Source organism: Pseudopipra pipra, chromosome 4, assembly GCF_036250125.1.
Source record: "Pseudopipra pipra isolate bDixPip1 chromosome 4, bDixPip1.hap1, whole genome shotgun sequence".
Classification (NCBI taxonomy): Eukaryota; Metazoa; Chordata; class Aves; order Passeriformes; family Pipridae; genus Pseudopipra; species Pseudopipra pipra.
This window is the reverse complement of record NC_087552.1, coordinates 72,136,574-72,155,561: the sequence shown is the minus strand read 5'-3', so window position 1 is coordinate 72,155,561 and position 18,988 is coordinate 72,136,574. Positions and strand designations below refer to the sequence as shown.

Sequence of the window (18,988 nt, the reverse complement as noted above, 5' to 3'; positions counted from 1 at the left end):
ATTTGTTATATGAGTATTGGGTTGGATCCACAGTGGAGAAATATGGATACACAATTTTGGAAAGAGAAACACCTTGATAATGGTTTTTTTAGAGGAAAGTTAATCTTTAATGAAAATTATACTGGTGGGTTCTTAGAAATTGAAACCGCAAAGGTTACTTTAAAAACCAGTCACAGCTCCAAGTTTTATTTGTTTGTTGTGTTAATTTACAGGCTTTGGAAAATATAGGGTGTGGGTTTTTTAGTGTTTTAGTGCTTTCTGGCCTGCCCTTGACTAAGAACTGCCTTTAAAGCCAAGTACTTGGTAGAGGTTAGACTCTTATCTCTGACAGCAGTATTAGGGAGTGAGGGATTGGTTAATGTCTTTTTAAAATTGGGTACTTTCGTTTTCCTTTAAAAAACAAAATAAAAGCTTAATTCTCTCATGATGACTTCCTTATAAATCCAGGATGAAACCTATAAAACCACAGAGTCTACAGGGCTCGCTGGGAACAAGCACAAAACTCATAGATTTTAGTGGGTGTTAATTGTGTGCAGGAGTAAACCAGAGCTTCAGGCTCTCATTGTTTGTTTGTTTGCTGGCTTTTTGGGGCACTGTGAAGTTTTACTAATATCTGTAGCTTGGTTTCCTAAATAACATGACCCAGGGGCTCCCTCAGGGCATCTGGCACCTGAATGAGTATGGGGTGGCCTGAGGCCAGGCTGGGATGTCAGGCTGTGGATGGGAGTCAGGATCAGGCTGAAGAAGGGAAACCAGGGTCAGATACAGCCCTGATGCCCTCTGTTGAATGTTATATTGGCATTCAGATTTGTAGAGAACTGTGAAATTATACTGTTACAGGTGGTCCATGCTGAAGAAAAAAAAAAAGGAAAGAAGAGTGGAAAGGAAAAAGGATTAAAAAGAAAAGGTTAAGATCAAGGATAAAGGCAAAAAGAAAGGGAAAGGAGTAAGAGAAAACAGAGCACAATTTCTGTTTGAATATTGATATCTCTTCTATTGCTCAGCACCCTTTTGTTGAGTGACCAAGTCCAGCTGAGACTGTCCAATTGCCTTTAAGAAAGAGGAGATTGAAGTCTACTCAGCAATTATTTGAGAAGCTGTAAAAACTGAAGGGAAGAAGCCTAAGTTTCTAAATAAGTAAGAAGAATTGACCCTAGAAAGAAATCAAATAGCAGACAATGAGGCTAAATGTTATTTTTCAAGATTCCTGAGGTTCAGGAAGGAGAAAAAGCTGTGACATTCTTTAAAGGTCAGAGGGTTGAACTTAAATTGGGAAAACTGGAGTAGACTTTGCAGGGTTGTAATGAAAGGAAGTAAATGGGAAATGAAGGAGAAAAGAGCAGAACAAGTTAAGACCAGAAATGCCTGGAAAGGGCTGTGAAAAGTTTCCAACAATTTTTGGTTTTCTTCAGTTTACACTGGGATGTCTGGAAACCATCCTGGAACAGCAAGTGCCGTAGTACTTGGGTTACTCCTGTGAAGGACACTGGAAATATGAAATCGTCTGATTCACACCAGAAATTTTGAGTTTCAGTTTTTAGCATGTTATAAAAATATCCCAGTAACTTTGTAACTGGCTGTTTTTAAGTAGGTCACTCTGACTTGTGTTTTGACACAAATTTTTTATTTTGTCTTTATCGGAACGGACTAAAGTTGAAAATCAGCACTACTGGCAATTCAGCAATAACCCTGTGAGAGTTTTATCAGTGTGAGTAGGACAAACTTTAAAGATATTTATCACTAGGAAAAGGCAGCTCAATGGTGTTATCAAAGCTAATATTAAAACGTAGGAAAGATGGATTTTTCAGCAGTGATATGAAGGGAAACAAAATGTAGAAGCAAGAAGATGAATTTAAGCATAGCTGCCATCAAAAAAACCCCATGTATTGAATCTGAGAGAGAGCTGAAAATTGCAAAATGGAGCCTATTTAAAAAATAAATGATGTTAAATTCATGTTTTATGGGAGCTCGGATAGTTATAGTACAACTTATGGGTACCATCATCCTGAGAACATGAGATCATTTATCCTGGAATTTTGATGAAATTATGACTTTTATTCTGCAAAGTACTCTAGCATTTTCTTTAAAGTTTTGCTAAACTGAAATGTAAAGGTCAAGGTATTACCAACAAAAAGAAATTGATGCATTATTAAAGAAAGGTATTTTACAAAAGGAGCAGAGAATACCCAAGATTGTGCTCCACTTGTGCTTGGTTTGATCCAAAGATTTTTAACCAGAGAGACTGTGATCAAGATACAGAGGAATACAGTAAGGAATCACAGCAAATGCATTATAAAACAATTAAATGAGACACATAAGAGATGAATGGATCTCCACTGTGGCTGAAAGCTGAAACACTATTTCTTTTTCTCTGCATTTTTAGAGTTTAAAAATAGAATACTGTACTAAAGGAAAACACAACATAATTGATTTAGATTTTCTAAGGCTTTTCATAAAGTCCTGCACACACAGCTGTTTGGAAAATGGTTAACCATGGAGTAAGTGTTAAGGCTTTTGATGGATTAAGAGCTGGTTACAAGGCATAAGCAAAGCATAAATGTCCATTTCTCAGCAGGCAGAAAGATAAATCCCGTGATGCTTCAGGGGTCAGTGCTGTGGTTGGTGTACAGTGTATTAATTAACAGGTGAATAGGCAGAAGAAAAATTTGCCACAAGGAAAATGCTGGTTTACCTGGTAGGAATGAGAGAGTTTCCTTGTCAGAAAGACAAAGCTAAAAGATATTTTTATTTAATTTCTCTAGGTAAATGGAACAATTAAAACTGTATTATCTACAGAGACAGGAAGGTTCTGAGCTAATTCATCCTCTAAGAAAAAATATGGAATCATTAGGGGCAGCTGAGCAAAGATACTTTTTCCATGCTTAACAGCCCTCACAGCAGTGTTGAAGATGTTAGGCTGTAATTATAGGAAGATGCTCACTGAACACACCAACTAGTTGTTTCCACTTTGATCTCCACAACCTGAAGGTCTTCCAGAATGGAAGAAGGTCAAGATAAGGATTACATAATTAAAGAAAATTCAAGATTTAGATGCAATTTAATTCAGTGAGAGTTTAAAAATACCAGGATTATCTATTTTGGATGTGCTAGACACCTTATATAATGAACAGTAGGTTAATATAATAGAAATGCCCATTTTCATAAACTGTTATTACTTAGTTGCTGTTCAAATCTGTTCTCAAAAAATCTTGTGTTGTTAAAAACCATTTTTTAAAATAAGAAGGATGGTAGTGGAAGTGGAGAGAAATTTACCAAGTCTAGAAAATAAAGGCAGAAAAATGCAGTGAATATACACTAGCTCCAACAGAATGTTTGTGAACACAAGTGAGAATTGTACAATAATCTTTTAAAATAAAAACACTGGTATTCCTTGCATCCCCTTGCCTACACACACCTACATACAGATATACACAAACCTATAACTAAGCCAGAAAGGGTGGTTTGCTTGTGTTATATAACCCATTTTGTGTCCAACAGCATGGGACTGTTTTCTTGAGGGGATTTTTTGAAGAGTTAGCTTTTATTTGAAATTATAACCTGAGGGGAGTTCTGTTTAGTAGGAATAATATTTTGGGGGTGCTCACTGCCTGTAGTCTTGCACAGGTAGACAGGAGAATGAGACATCTGAAATTGGTGGGGCACATCTGTCCCTGCAGCTGCCATTTATTATCCTTCTCTGAACACTTTGTGATGTACCTTTCCTTGTACCTATGTGATGTACCTGGCCATGAGGCAAACAACACTTACCTCGCTTCTCCCTTGATATTTATCTTTCTGCAAACGACAGTTCAGCCCGAAAAAAGTTTGAAGGTTTGTTTTTCCTTCCTATGTGTGTGTCCCTGCCTCCCAACACTTGGTAATGTAACTCCAGACATCCCCGTAAGTTCTATGAGGTACAGCTCACCTGTACTGCACATGAACAAATCCAGTTCTTCCATTCCCACGTCATCCTGCTTAGTTGCATAAACCCACAGATTAAGTTGGAGCCTTCTGTGAAGTGCCAGAAGAGAAGACTTAACACATATGGGCCAAAGGGTCAGGACTTGTCCATAAATTCAGGAAAGCTTGAGAACATTGGTTTTATGGTCTGTGGGTCAATCAGTGGTGCAGTGTATTGGCAGTGAAGGCTTATTCTTCCTGAAAGTCTTGTGTTTACTGTAAAATGCTGTAGGGTGTGGGTATTCATTATTTTACATCTGTCTTTTAACGATTTCATTGGCAGAAACCTGAATAGCAAATGGCAAGAAGGGACAAGATAATCTTGTGCATTGGACAGTGGCATTTCATCCTTTTCTATGCTATAGCACTCTGCCCTAATCTTGCTTTTACTCCTTCAAGATTCACCAATGACAGGCACACAGGGTTTGATATCCAGAACTAAAGAGAAGTCACATTTCTACTTAGGAGTTTTAACTGTAACAGAAATCAGTGACCACTTTTCTGAGAACAGAAGGGTAACCGGTCTGAAAACCCAATCCAGTGACATGAAACACAGACATGGTTATATATGGTAATTTCTTTATCTATGAGAGCAAATTAATATATGTATCTGCAGGCAAGATATATTCATGCACAGTGTGTGTTACAAAACATACATCAGCCCAAGCAACAAAATATTTAAATCAGATCTGCTTCTTGGAAAACCAGTTGGATTAATACTGTCCTATTAGGTAATGGAACTGGGGAAGGGTCTGGAGCACAAGACTGATGAGGAGCAGCTGAGGGAGCTGGGGGAGCTCAGCCTGGAGAAAAGAAGGTTCAGGGAGGACCTTCTTGCTCTCTGCAACTCCCTGGAGTGCAGCCAGGTGGGGGTCCATGTCTTGTCCCAAATAAAAATCAACAGGACAAGAAGAAACAGCCTCAAGTTGTGCCAGGGGTGGTTTAGACTGGATATTAGGAAAGATTTCTCAACAGAAAGGGTTGTCAAGCGCTGGAACAGGATTTCCAGGGAAGTGGTGGAGTCATCATTCCTGGAGGGATTTAAAAGACATGTGGATGTGGCACTTGGGGACATGGTTTAGTGGTGGCCTTGGCAGTGCTGGAGGAATGGTTGGACTCCATGATCTGAGAGGTCTTTTCCAACAGAAACAATACTGTGATTCTGTGAAATATTGTATAATATTTCAGTAGAATTCTATAAAGCTTTTTCTTTTTAATTAGCAATATAATAATCATGACTGAAATGTAAATTATATTATATGAGACCAGGACTTAAAAACATTTCATGAAATATTTAGAATCTTCTGATAGGGAATGTTCAGTTCTTCTGAAAACAGACTTTGACAAACACTTCAAGCTAAATAAGGTATCATGTTTCATTCCTTATTCATCCTTCAAATGAATCTGAGAAACTGTGCTGTCTTTGACAGAGTATGTCAGATTTCCCATAGGAATTATCTTTTAAATGCCTGTTTAAAATCTTAAACTTCCTGGTAGACCACATTCTTTACTCAGCTAGTTAAATTAATGGATTAATAAAAAAAAAAATAGGAGAAATTTCATCCAGAACACTGAAATTTTTAAGCTATAACTTTGTGAATTTCTCGTACTAAAACCTATTAAATAGGGATAATGGCTGAGCTTTTTTCCTAACAGAGCATCTTTTTTTTTAGTGTATTCATGGATCATTCATGGATTTTTTTCTTTATTAGTCTCCCCTGATAACCCTTGGCTTTGACTCCTGCCAGTCATTCTAGATAATTTTCTTGATTTATGTGACACAAACTGTGATGTTTAGGAGAAGCACAGACATTTTTCAGGGATCCTTCCTTCAGCTTTTAGCAGTGTGGTGGTCCAAACCTTTAGACTGCCATGTCCTTCTTGAATAATCTTACCCAAATCAGACCAGATTTTTACAGCCATTTAAGGGCTGCTTTGATCGGGTGATTGGCACCTTATGAACATGGAGTAGGGGAAAATCAAGTTTGTGAAGGACAGCTACAAATGCTTAAATGAATACAGAGCTAACAGGAGTTAGCCAGAGGACAGAGATGGACACAGCAGGGTGTAGGAGATCAGGCACTTCTCTGATTTGTCTGGGGACAGTCTGGCTCTAGGGAACAACCCCCAGTCTTTGGATCCAAATTCCTGGGTACTAGAGAGAGTGGAGCAGCTGCTTGTCTCTTTAAAATGAAGCTCTAAGAAACAGCTCTGCTGATGCCATTCAGAAATATTCTTTTGGCCAGAAAAATACCCCAAAGATGAGACCTCTGAGAACCCTTCAGTTCCAGTGAGATTTGGATGGAAAGGAGCAATGTCTTGCTCAGCCAGAACCCTCCTGATTAAGAGCCAAAACTGTTCTAGGATTTGGTGCATGAATGGGATTATTTATGCCTAAACTTGGTTGTGCAAAGCAGACATCTGCTCTAAGCCAAACACCTGACCTCCCTCTCTACTCGGTGGGCAGAGGAATGCCAGAATTTGATCCACTTGAGCTTTAACTGCTTTCTTAAAGTGGGTGTGATTAATTGTCTCATGGAAACATCTCTTCCTTTCTGCTTGGTAAAGGGAAACAGATTTATAACTTTCAGGTGTATGAAGTAGGACAAAAGCAGGCCAAGTTTCCTGACTCCCATCGATGCTGCTAAGAATTAGAAACTCATGCACCTGGAGGGTCCTTGACCTTTATTGCTTTTTTTTGTGTCTTAATTATCCCTTTCTATATTTCTGAACATTCACATCTACTTAAGATTCTCAAGAATTCAAGTTCCTAAATAATAAGGCTGTAAAAGTGCAGTAAATTAGCGAGGCAATCATTTAATCTTGCATATTAATGAAACTTTTTTGTTCTAATGCTGTGAACAGTAACACCCAAACATTTTTAATTTTTTATCTCAATAATTTTATTACATAACCTAACATTTCCCTGTCAGTGATCTTATTGTTCCCATAACACTAAACAAAATTTGCAACCATGTTTTTAAGTACAAAAATTGCAGTACAAACTGATTGCCATACAAGAAAAGGGCAATAGGGAATATATTTTTAGAAAACAGATAATTACTTGATAATTTTAATATGTAGGAGATATGGATGAGTGGGAGAAAAACAAGAAGAGCTTTAGAGAAAATATTTTCTTTGTGGAACACATTGGTTCACCGAAAAATACAAGTTTTATCAAGGCATGAATTGTTGTGCTAGTTTTGTATTATGCTGATAGCAAAAATTATATAATTTAAAAGAATTAATCAATTGATAAAATGGAAGTAATTTTAACTTTGCTGATTCCCAGTTTTTCTCCAGCAGCCATTCAACCTACATTTTGTTGGCAGTGATCTTACTTTCTCTGCCATCGAAAACTCATCCACAGAAAAGCTTTAAAATCTTTATTTGTTGGAATGACAAAGTCAGTAAATTAGAAGTGTTGCTATTAACTTGGGACCTGATTCTGTCAACATTTATGCAGGTGCCTAATTAATTCATGTAGTTAGGCCCAGAGATGTTAATGGCTCACATTTTTCAGTCTAAGCGTATGCATAACTGTTTTCAAGGCCACGGCTCAAAGTATGAAACCAATGTTTAATTTTCCCCCAGAAGTATTGATTTGCTTCTGAATCTAAAATTCATAGCCAATGTCTCTGTGCATAATAAATGAATCATTCTCTATCTGATGCATTTGCAAGCTTTAACTCCAGATACAGGTCCATGCCTTTGCCTGAATTTTACTTGTAATTCTTTCGCTATTGGGATAAGAATATCCTTCATTGTACAGGAAATGATAGATAAGAAGGACTGGAGGTTTTTTGTCATGGAGCTCAATAACCTTAACTGGAGAATAATACAGTTTTCAATTCAATTTTCAAAAACTTTACTGCATTAAATGGCCACATATACATGGAGAAGCTGTAAGTAATAGCATCTTATTAGTTTAAGATGTTTTTTCTTGCTTGTCTAATCAAAAGTGAGCACTGATGTAAAAATGCAGTTGACAAGCAAGCAATTCATAAAGTAGTTTAATATCTATTTCCATTTTGAAAGAGCAGATAATGGTCACGTGTAGCAATGTAAATTAAGGACTAAATTATAGCCAGCTCTGCAAAGTCAGAATGGGTGGAAGAGGCTTCCACACCCAGTGGAAGTCATTGTGGTAACACATGTGGTCAAGTTAATTCAGGAAAATTAATAAAATCTAACTTTCCACCTTACAGTGATTTAATTTGCATTTCCCTTGTTTTGTTTCTAAGAACACCCCAGGTGGCCATTGCAAAGATTTTACCAAAGTCAAGCTGTATCATATCTGCTTCCCCACCACCACTGATACCTGCCCTATCAAGGAAAATATTGTAAAAAGCTTGGTGCAACCTATTTTGACAAATCCATTGCCTGTCCAACATCTGCTCATTATTTACAAGATAATTAAAAATTAATTGCTCTACGTCATGTTTCATTTTCTTTCTGGGTACTAAAATTATGTTGAATATTCTATAAATCTCCCCTCCTTTTTTCTCTAGCTTTATAATAATAGGTATACGCTTCCTTTTTTCTTTTTCTAAATCCCTGGAATTTTCACTGTTATTGTATTCCTTGAGTTCTAAAAGATGGTTCATAAATTGTTTTTATTTTTTCTTAAGAACTACAGGGTAAATTTTACCATGCTCTGGTAACTTGAAGACATGTAAAAGATAAATTTCCTTGTGTTAATGTAAATGTTCTCCAAACTGCCCATTCCTAATTCAGGTCTGTAGCATCTGCTATTAATTATATCAAATACCTGACCACCTCTGCTAGTTAGGAAATTCTAGACAGAAATTTAAGGTTAAATTTAATTTAACCCTTAATATTAGGGCGTTTACCTACTTTTTGTTGTCATTTTTGCATCTCTAGTTTCACTTGTTTTATCCCTATGACCCTAAATAATTTCTGATTTATTCTTTAGGTTTACTTCTTTTCATTGTATTTTGAATGATTGCTTTTTGATAATCAGTCTAAAGACTTCCTTATGCACTCGTATTAGTCTCCTACTACACTTTCAAGTGTTCTATTAATTAAGATAATTTGATATATGCATTTATTAATATTTTTCCCAAAACTTCCAGCTCTCTCATGCTTCTTTTCTAATTAGAATGTTTCCCCTCTGCCTGGCAATGTTTTGCTAATGTTTACTTTTTTAAAGTCTATTGTTGCTGCCACTTTTTTCTGGTTTCTTCAATATATCCCAAGCACTTACTGAATATTATCTTCATGGAAGATACAATTTTGTTCTTTCACCTGTGTTCATGAACAAATATATATATGTGTGCATATATATATGTATGTGTGTGTGTGTATATACATATAAATAAGATTTGAATCACTATATCTTGAAATTAAAGGGTTCCCCATTAATATCCAGTGAGTAATACTTAAGTGCCAGAAACAGCAAGTTTGAGTTCATGGTTGCTACCACTTGTTCTTCAAAATGTAAACTATTCTTGAATCATGTTTTTTGTGATTTTACTTCAAACCTGATAGTAAGATGCATAAAATGTAGTTTTCATTATGATTAAAATAAATTTAAGGATATTCAATCAAGAAGAAAACGTGGTTTCATGTCACAGTGAAAGTTTCCTTCCTAGGAAAGATTGTCACTTCTCTGGGTGAAAATAACACTGGAAATTCCCCTTTGTATTCATCAGTTGGATTCAAGTTACCAATAAATGCATTAAAAATAGGGTATAGGGAAAAGATAGTCTGGAAAGGTAATATTTTAACAACAAAAAAAGGCAACTGAATGATTTAGGAATCATCTTTCCCTGTTCTTCCAATTATACTGCCAAAATAGTAAAGCCAGTGGTACATGATTTGGATATCTAAATGCTAGATTAAAAATGACATGAATATAATGTAAAGATGTCTATCTATAAATCAAGCTTGACCCAAGTTCCTTGAATTCTTGAAAATTAATCCCACTGGATTTTGTATCCAGGTTTCTAGTGAATCCAGGTTTCCTCCAATATTAAGTTTAAAGTTTTGCAGACGAGTTAATAAGTACAGGAGTGTAGGTGCATTATAATCAGTGGGACCTGACATTCATGTTCCTGTTGTAGGATTTGGCTGTAAGTTGTTAGAGGACTGATTTGGGGAAGGTTTTTGCAAACATGATGTGCAGAAAGTGATTATACCTTCAAAGGAATCCTGTACAAAATTTGGAGAAAAACCTCTTGCTGCTTCAAGGAATGCCCTGAAACTATTTACAGAAGTAATAATTGCTTTAAGCTATGTATTAAAAAGTTCATACCACAGTTTATAATACTGTTAGCTAATATCTATGACTTTTTTTTGTATTATATACATGATGATAGCGAAGAAACAAAAGTTTCATTTAAGTGCCTTCTCAGATGTAATATGCTTGATTTTGCATTTTGTCCTTTATATAATTATTATTATTCAGTATGAGCTAGACTGCAGTTAGTTCTCTAAATGAATGGGCATAATGGCTACAGTTTGCTTTGATTACTTGATATAAATATGTACTCTGTTCGTTCTAAGTTGTAAAGCTTTTAAATGTAGTTAACTGGTTGCTCAGATATCTTGCAGTCTTTTAAAAGTTCGTAAATCACACTTGTTAAAGGAAGCTTTCCATTCTTTGTTGTGCAACTGGGGGAGAGAATGCGAAAAACATTATTTTTCTGCTGCCAGAAAATGTACCAGAGCCCTGCATGTGCAGCATCAGTAGAAACCCATGCCACGAGCCTTCCTGTGTCGTGGAATTGTAAGAACAGCGTGTCCCGCATCTGTTGGAAAGTGTCTCTGCCCGAGAGCGGGGGGAGAATGGTCGTGAAAGAAGGTGTCTAATCTTCCTTTTGTTGTGTTTAACCCAGTTATGCCACGTTTTGCTGAGCAAGTGGAGGTTGCCATTGAAGCTCTGAGCGCCAACGTCCCCCAGCCGTTTGAGGAGAACGAGTTCATCGACGCCTCCCGCCTGGTTTACGACGGAGTTCGTGACATCAGGAAAGCTGTTCTGATGATAAGGGTATGTGAAGCACCCCAGGGAGTAAAATTTGGGACTGACAGGGAAGTATCATGTTGGATGAGAGAAACACAAAAGCTTCTTGGAATCGACCTTGTGTTGTAATAAGCCAGAAAAGGTTGATATTGAAACAAGCGCGAAACAAAAGTATATACAACAAAAAAGAATTAGTAGATAAAGAGATGAGGTTGTTTTCGTAGATGAACCACAATTAATATGTTAATCACCTCGGAGAAGATTTGATTGCAACTGCCAATAGATGCAAACTTCATTACTGTTTCCATAGTAATAGAATTAATTTCCCAAGGTCTTCAAAGTTTGTGTAGATTTTTGTTGTTTTGTTTATTTGGGTTCTTTTTCTAATATATGTGTGCTGCCTATGATGTGAGGTAGGTCTGGTTAAAATCTAAATGAATAAATAAATTATCTTGCTGCTCCAGTGAGCCTCTGCAGGGATGGTTTTGAATGTTTATTGAGGTATAAATGTGTCATTTCAGTGTTGACTAACCAGTTGATTCAATTTGCTTAGACATCTTTTAATAAAACAAACAAATAAATAAAAGAAACCACAGAACAACATCATTATTATGAGAGTAGGTGTGTGTTGCTTTTCACTGTAGTCTGCAGTCAAAGATTTAAAACATAAAAACGGCAAACCAAACCTAGTTTGGACATCTCTTCAGCAACTGAAACTGTTATTTGAAACCCAAATTACCTTGAATCTGCTCTAATGAGAGCCACATACACATAAAGCTGGAGAGAAAATCATAGAGGATTTTTATTTCTTATGAAGCAAATAACAGGGCTAAAACACCAACTCATCCCTTTGAGCAAACAGGTAACATACACTTGTGGTTGGGAGTGTATTATGGCTCTAATGTAAGACTTCAGGCAGTTGGAGCACTCCAAAATAGCTCCATTTTAGTCATCTCTCACTATGTATTAACATTTACAGAAAAAGCTTTTGACAGGCTTAATTTTATAACTGTGAAACATAAATTCCATTCTCATTCCCAGTGCTCATCTCAGGTAGCCTGAATTACAGTCATGACTGATGACAGGGGCAAACCCATCCTGTTTCTGGGTCTGCAGCATCAGAGTATTGGCAACTCTTCTGGGCTAGGATGGAAATCTTTACTTAAATTACTTCCCTGTGAGGGTGGTGAGGCCCTGGCACAGGTTGCTCAGAGAAGCTGTGGCTGCCCCTGGATCCCTGGAAGTGTCCAAGGCCAGGTTGGACAGGGCTTGGAGCAACCTGAGCTAGTGGAAGGTGTCCCTGCCCATGCCAGGGGGTGGGACTGGATGGTCTTTAAGGTCCCTTCCAACCCAAACCATTCTATGATTCTATGGTTCTATGAAATGAAAGATCTGCATAGCAAAGAATCTCCATTTTCCCTCCCTGATTATCCAGTTCCTTAGTCTGTAGAAGCAGTTTCCAAACTTCTCTTAGGACATTTTAGTCTTCTCTAGTCATTTGAAATTGCTTCATGAGGCACAACCATCAGGTGGGATCTCCTATAGAAACACACTTTCCCATCCCCTACACAGAGTTCTGTCTTCCAGCACCCTCCTGTACATCAGAGTTGTCCCTGAGAGGTTGCCATGAGACTGTCCTGGTGAGATGTTTCTGCTAAGCACAAAGCACCATTTTATATTCTGGAGGCACATTCACTTATTTCATTTCTGCCTCACTGTTCTGTTTACTTGGAAAGCTGATCAGCATGCAGGCTCTGCAGTCCTCCCAAGTTACTTTTGCAATTGTATCACTACTACTTTCCACTCGTTGTATGATATGAGTTAATGAATTCTGCTTACCCAGATTAGGAAGATTTATTTTTGCATTCAGACAATTAATGTATTTATGGAGCTAAATGTAGTACTCCTTACCCAGGCAGAGAACTAAAGCACATAAATGGACTCATTATCCTTGTGAGTTAACTGGAAAAATCCACATATATAAGCTTACACAGACCAGAGTTTGCTGAATCAGAACCTTATTCTCTGTAGAAAACAAAATTAGTTTCACTTTGAGATACTCATTCCCATCTGAACATGTCACCCTGAAATGGAATGTATAATTAAAGAGTGAGGCATTAAGCTATAGAAGAAAGTTTTTAGAATATTTTTATCTAATAATCTATCAAATCTCATGCACCCCTTTAATTCAGGCTATAAAACTTCTCAAAGAATTATTAAAAAAAAAAAAAACCAACAAAAACCCGACCTTGCAAACTTTTTAGAGCATCTGACACAATTATTTTCAGGCAGTGATTGTTTGTGTGCAAGCCGTGAAAGATTGAATTTATCTGAGATGATTCTCTCATTTCATAGAGTAAATAAAGCCACTTTTAAAATTAATTTTGGTTGGTATTATTACTTTTGGTAAGCTGAAGGAAAGTGGGATAATCTCTGTTCTTCTCTTTTTCTTTCACAAGGGGAGAATTTATTTTCCCTCTGGAGGAGAAAGGAGGCTCATTTTTTCATTGAGGACTATTATTATGAACTACACAGAGGAAAAAATCCCTTCCACAACTTAAGAAGTAGTATAAATGAATTTAAGAGTATAATTATAGAACCAAAAAATAAAATAGAAAATAATAATTTCATTCCATTGCGACATCTTTTCTATTACTGTGCAGGGATTAAACTACACTCTGTTTTTTCACAGCTGTTTATGAAATTCCCTCAGTTATTAGCTAGAAACCCTCTCTGCAGTTAGGAGGAATCACAATGGCACCTTTTCTCATTCTTATGTCTCTCTGAGGCCAGTTTGCTCTTTGCACACATGGCCTTTGCTATTAGAAACCTTGCCTTTAGTGGCATCTACATTAACCTCAGTGTTACATCTGTTTGGGTCAGGAGGGCATTTTTGGAGCCAATCTCCAGGTGCTCCTTCTTGCTGTGTTTTTGTTCATTTTACAGAGTAGTCTTAGAGCACAGAAACTTGATTTTTTGGGAGGATGTGCTCTGTGAGCCCCCTAGGACCCAAGGGAATGGCCTGCAGTTGTGTCAGGAGAGGTTTAGGTTGGATATCAGGAAAAGATTCTTCACCCAGAGGGTGGTCAGGCCCTGAACAGGCTCCCCAGGGATGTGGCCATGGCCCCAAGGCTGACAGAGTTCAGGAAGCATTTGGAAAATGCTCTCAGGCACATGATGGGATTTTTTTGGGGCCTGTGTTGTGCAGAGCCAGGAGTTGAACTCGATGATCCTTGTGGATCCAACTCAGGATGTTCTATTTTACAATTCTATGATTAACTGCATTTCTGTTCTATCTTTAAGGGACTTTCAGTCCATGAGAGCAGACTGCAATGAGTCTGAATAAAAATGAAATGAGGGCAGTGTGGGGTCCTTAACTCCAGACTGTTTGGGTGCATTAATGCCCTTCCACTCTTCCACACTTGTCAGTACAGGTTTAGCCATCATCACCTGTGGGGCAGCCACTGTGGAGAAACCCAAAGTGCTGCAACTTTTCAGGTCCTCTGGAAAACTAGATCTGATGCAGAATCCCATCATCTTTTGAAACAGCCTATCTCCAAAGGGTGTTATGGGGTCCACTGTCTGCATTGACTGCCTGCTACTTCTCAGACTGAATTTGAAGTGCTAGGTTTTACTGTAAATCATTAAACAACCGAAGACCTGCAGTGAGAGAGGTTCTCTGACTTAGGCACTCAGGTACTGCTTGCACCTGAATCACTCAGGCTTCAATTGTACCAAAACAAATGTACAGAAGAGTGTGGAGTTGGATAGAAAAGCATATTATAAGGTCTACTTTTTTTTTTTTCTCCTTATCTTTTAGAATTAAAGGGCATTTTTGTGGTAAAAAATGGGGGAGTATCTTTTCATCTTTCCAGTCTTTCCTCTCATTACAAGGTTAGCTTGACTTGGTGTTCACAGTGTTGAAATTCTTAAAATTGCATCTTACAATTTCTAAGTGCATACGGCAGTGTAGCATAGTGGGGTTTCTATCTTCATCAAGTATATTTGAGTTGGTGAAATATGAAACAAATAGCACTTATCTGCATATATATGCCATTTTATGACTTATACTTGTATAATTCACATTTTTATACAGCAGTCACAAAAGATAAAAAAAAAAAATAGTGATGGAAGGTATTTTGTTTACAGGAAGCACTTTACTCTCACAGTCAGAGAGATATTTAAACAAAATATTCCAGTGCCTGGAAGTTGAAAGTCACCATATTCATATTAGAAATAAAACATGCATCTTAAAAGAGAAAGTATGTATTTACTGGGTGATTTATCTGGGATTGTGAAAGAATATTCTTCACTAGAAGAATTCATCTGAGTTAGATGAATGAAGAATATGCTCTTTGTGTAGTAGAGATACTCTATTTGAAAAAGAAGTTGTCCTGGGAAGTCTTATGGCCTGTGCTACAAACCAGACAGACTAAAAATGATGAAAATGGCCCAGTTTTCTGCTGAAATCAGTCAGCTCATAAAATCTATTAGTTTTGAAAATTACTGTAGCTTCTCCTGCCACTGGCAGTTGTCAGTTTTGTTTGGAAACAAGTCTCAAATCCGTATTTCCTACATTTATGTGACCATAAGTCGATGTGTCTGCAAGACGGATCCAGTCCTTCCATCTTCCAAATCAGATAAATTGAGTTTCAGACTCTTCTGTCACAGAAACTAGGTTTTAAATACCAGGGTCCTGTGAGTTGTACACAAAAATTAGAGTTGTTATGGTATTTTTAGAAGGCCCTGCTAAGAGTAGAAGTCTTTAAGTCAAGGAACTTCAATATTTCTTTTTATACCTTTCTGTCTAAACAAAAGGGAGATTCTATTCTATGTGGGCTGCATGTCCAAGAGATCAGCTAAAAGAAAGGAATGGTGCAAGGCTGAAAAGCATGAAGATGTTTGAAATGGCATCAGACAGACTCCAGTCCTTCCCCTCAATGAAAAATGTAGCTATCTGGGGAAGAAAACAAGGATGTTAAATTCACCACACTTAAAAACCTAAGAGAATGAAATGAATCTGAAAGATCATTTTGAATTAGATCTCATATGTACAGAGGAGAAATATGGAGATGTAATGTGCTTGGAGTGTGTTAGTTGCATTACTGGTCCTTTTGCTTTGTACTACATTTTCTCCAAGTTCAACACCTATACCCATTAAATTTCAGTCTTTGAAAGACCACAAATGTTAATGTTAGGAGTGTCAAACAACAACAGCAATATGTTTTTTTCTGAATCTTTCTTTAAGAGTAAATCCTTGAATAGAATTTTCAGAATATTTTTGCTTTTTTAAGGGACATCCTCATGGATGTTCTTACTGGTTACAGTGTTGAGATGTGTATTTTGAATGTTACACCCTTACTTTACTGAAGTCTGACTATGAAAGCCTGGGGGAGGACTGCACTTTATTTTTATATTCTTATCTATAAAAGTGGAGATAGAAGAAACTAAGAGGAGGATATTTGGGGGTGAAAGGATACAGGTGTTACAATAGCCAGTGAAACTGGGTAGTTGAATGGACTTGGAGGATGGATCAGTGCCAGCTGATTTATGAAGAAGGGGTTGAAGCTCTCCACCCTATTCCTTTTCTTCCCAGGAAAGTGCAGGCAGAGCCCTATGACAGAAAATACTCTCTTTGCTCAGGGAGTTGTATGATTCTCTTTGTAGCTTGTTTGTTTGTGACAGATTTTAAGGTCACACCCTGCCCTCAGGCAGCTGAGCAGAGAAAATAAAGTGATTAAAGGTGATTGGAAAACAAGACCATTGGTCGTTTTAATGATGGGTACCAATCTTTCTGTTTTTCCTGTGACAGTAGAGAAAAGGTAAATTCATTTCTCATCTAAACTTCTCGTGCTGTCTGTCCTGTTACACACACTGTTTGTTCATGTCTCTCTTCAGAGACGCAGCCTGAGTTCCATTACCACACTGTCACACTTGGTTACTTCTTCCTCCAGCACTCAGCATCAGAACACATATTTAATTCATACTCTTCAAGCCAAATGATGATGGCTGTGTTTTACTCTCCCCATCATGTGCACTTCACCATGCAGCTCCAAACAGTGATGTGCACTTCACGTTGGAAGCCAGGCTGGAATATAAACACCGCCAAAAGACTTCTCCACGTTATGTTAGAGGGTTTGGAGCGGTTCCTAGTGACTGAGCATCTTCAAGACAGAGCTGTAATGACAACTGGCAATGATTAGCACCTCTGCTAAAAAGCTTGACGTTGCCTCCAAGCATGGAATGCCAGCATGGATGATTTCTTCTGTAATGGCCTTCGAGATTGACACTGGGGGCACACGGGGGTATCCAGTAAGGTGATACAGTTACTGTGATCTTCTTCTATCACCATTATCATGTATTGTACCTACAGAAGTTACTCATGGCCAGACTGTTGTCCTAGAGGCTATTCAGTCACAAAATGGAGTATAATCTTCTTTCTAAAGACTCTTTTTTTGCATCATCTATAATAAATATAGTACTAAATAGTGATTTTATTTATACTGTCTCTCTGTATATACATAAGGAAATTCTTTTCTCCTAATTTTTTGCTAGAAGATGAAAAAGCCCAAATAAACATATCCATCAGTTATATTTTTTCCTCCCTCCCTCTGAAATTTTAAAAAAGCTGAAGCCTGCATATATGTAACTAGGTTTAACCAATCTGCTTAGAGACCCTCACACCATTTGTAGCACCAGCAATGGATATAACATGATTTCAGTCAGTGGATGAGTCAAATTCCAAAGCCCTGTATTTGAAAAGAACCATGTGAGTTAACAAGATAACACAGGTTATAAACTTTATATTTATTTGAAAACCAGTTGACATAATTTACAATTTCTTTTAATGGGAAATCTCTTATTTGTTTTGATAAATTTTTCTTCCAGGATGTCAGTTGCTTTTTCCCAGATATTTACTTTCTCTTTTGAAGATTACATGTAGCTTCCAGTAATATAATAGTATTAGTGTCCATTTATATAAGAAATAACATTATTTTGAAATACAGCATTCTGGTTGTTAGTGTTTCCAAAGGATATTTGTTCCTGGAACTGCATTCATCATGTTAACAGAGTTAAGAGAAATTGCAGTAAGAAAAGTTGTGGCAAGGTAATGACAAATGTTATTTGTAAAGAAAACTAGAGGTGAAACAACTTAATTTTTAAGACAATTCAATTTCAGTTCCTGACTGCTTGGGCAGACAAGTTCATTTAAAAGGGAAACAGAACAGCATTTCCTGGGCAAGGGATCGATGAAATAAGAGCTTACTGTGCATAGGACTTTGTCTGTATTCTTTCTAAGCTTGTCATCTCCTTTCTTTGGCCTTCTCTCCCTGTCTCTCTCTCTCTCTAGACCCCTGAAGAGCTGGAGGATGATTCAGACTTCGAGCAGGAAGATTATGACGTTCGCAGCCGAACAAGTGTACAGACTGAGGATGACCAGCTTATTGCTGGCCAGAGTGCCAGGGTGAGTGTAAACCCCACATAAAACATTGATGTCTGTATAGCCACCAATAAAAAGCTGTGCCTCAGAAAGCAAAGCCAGTGATTTCCAATCTTCAGGGTCATTTAAGAAAGGACAGAACCAACCTGACCCAAGTGTTGAAAGTTCGTGTGGCACCTATTGGAGTAGCACTGACTTCGTTGAATGATCTTCCTGAGGCTTTCATGATGCCTTGTATCAGCTGTTTGCTCCAGCTACTGCTGTAAGAGGAGGCTTTGCAGGTTTGGAATGTGCTGAAGGCCGTGGGAGTAGTCAGCAAATTAAAAAAAAAATAAAAAAATCCCATCAGGGCACCATGTGCCGTATCCAGAGAAATCTTACATTAGTCATGTTTCCCAGTGTGCAAACCTGTCAAGAAGATCTGTTTAAGCTACCGAGTAGTCCCTGTAATTTAATTGTAATTGAAGACATTTGCTACTGAGTCAATGTAATTTTGCCAGGGTAATTACATCATGATAAACTCCAGTCATTGTGATTTGCGACCTCAGCTTGTGCACGGGGATTGCAAATGAAGCTGATGAGTGCTTCAGGGGTCACAGGTG

General features: G+C 37.5%; 1 protein-coding gene across 7 annotated transcripts in view; it reads left to right on the top strand.

Moving 5' to 3' along the window:
• The window catches only part of CTNNA2 (catenin alpha 2), a 486,975-nt gene that overhangs the window by 430,672 nt on the left and 37,315 nt on the right, over window positions 1-18,988 (top strand). For all 7 annotated transcript variants that reach the window (XM_064653544.1, XM_064653542.1, XM_064653543.1 and 4 more), the window contains 2 exons: window positions 10,821-10,972; window positions 18,297-18,410. In XM_064653544.1, the coding sequence (XP_064509614.1) occupies window positions 10,821-10,972; window positions 18,297-18,410 (266 nt within the window). The remainder of the gene's footprint in view (window positions 1-10,820; window positions 10,973-18,296; window positions 18,411-18,988) is intronic.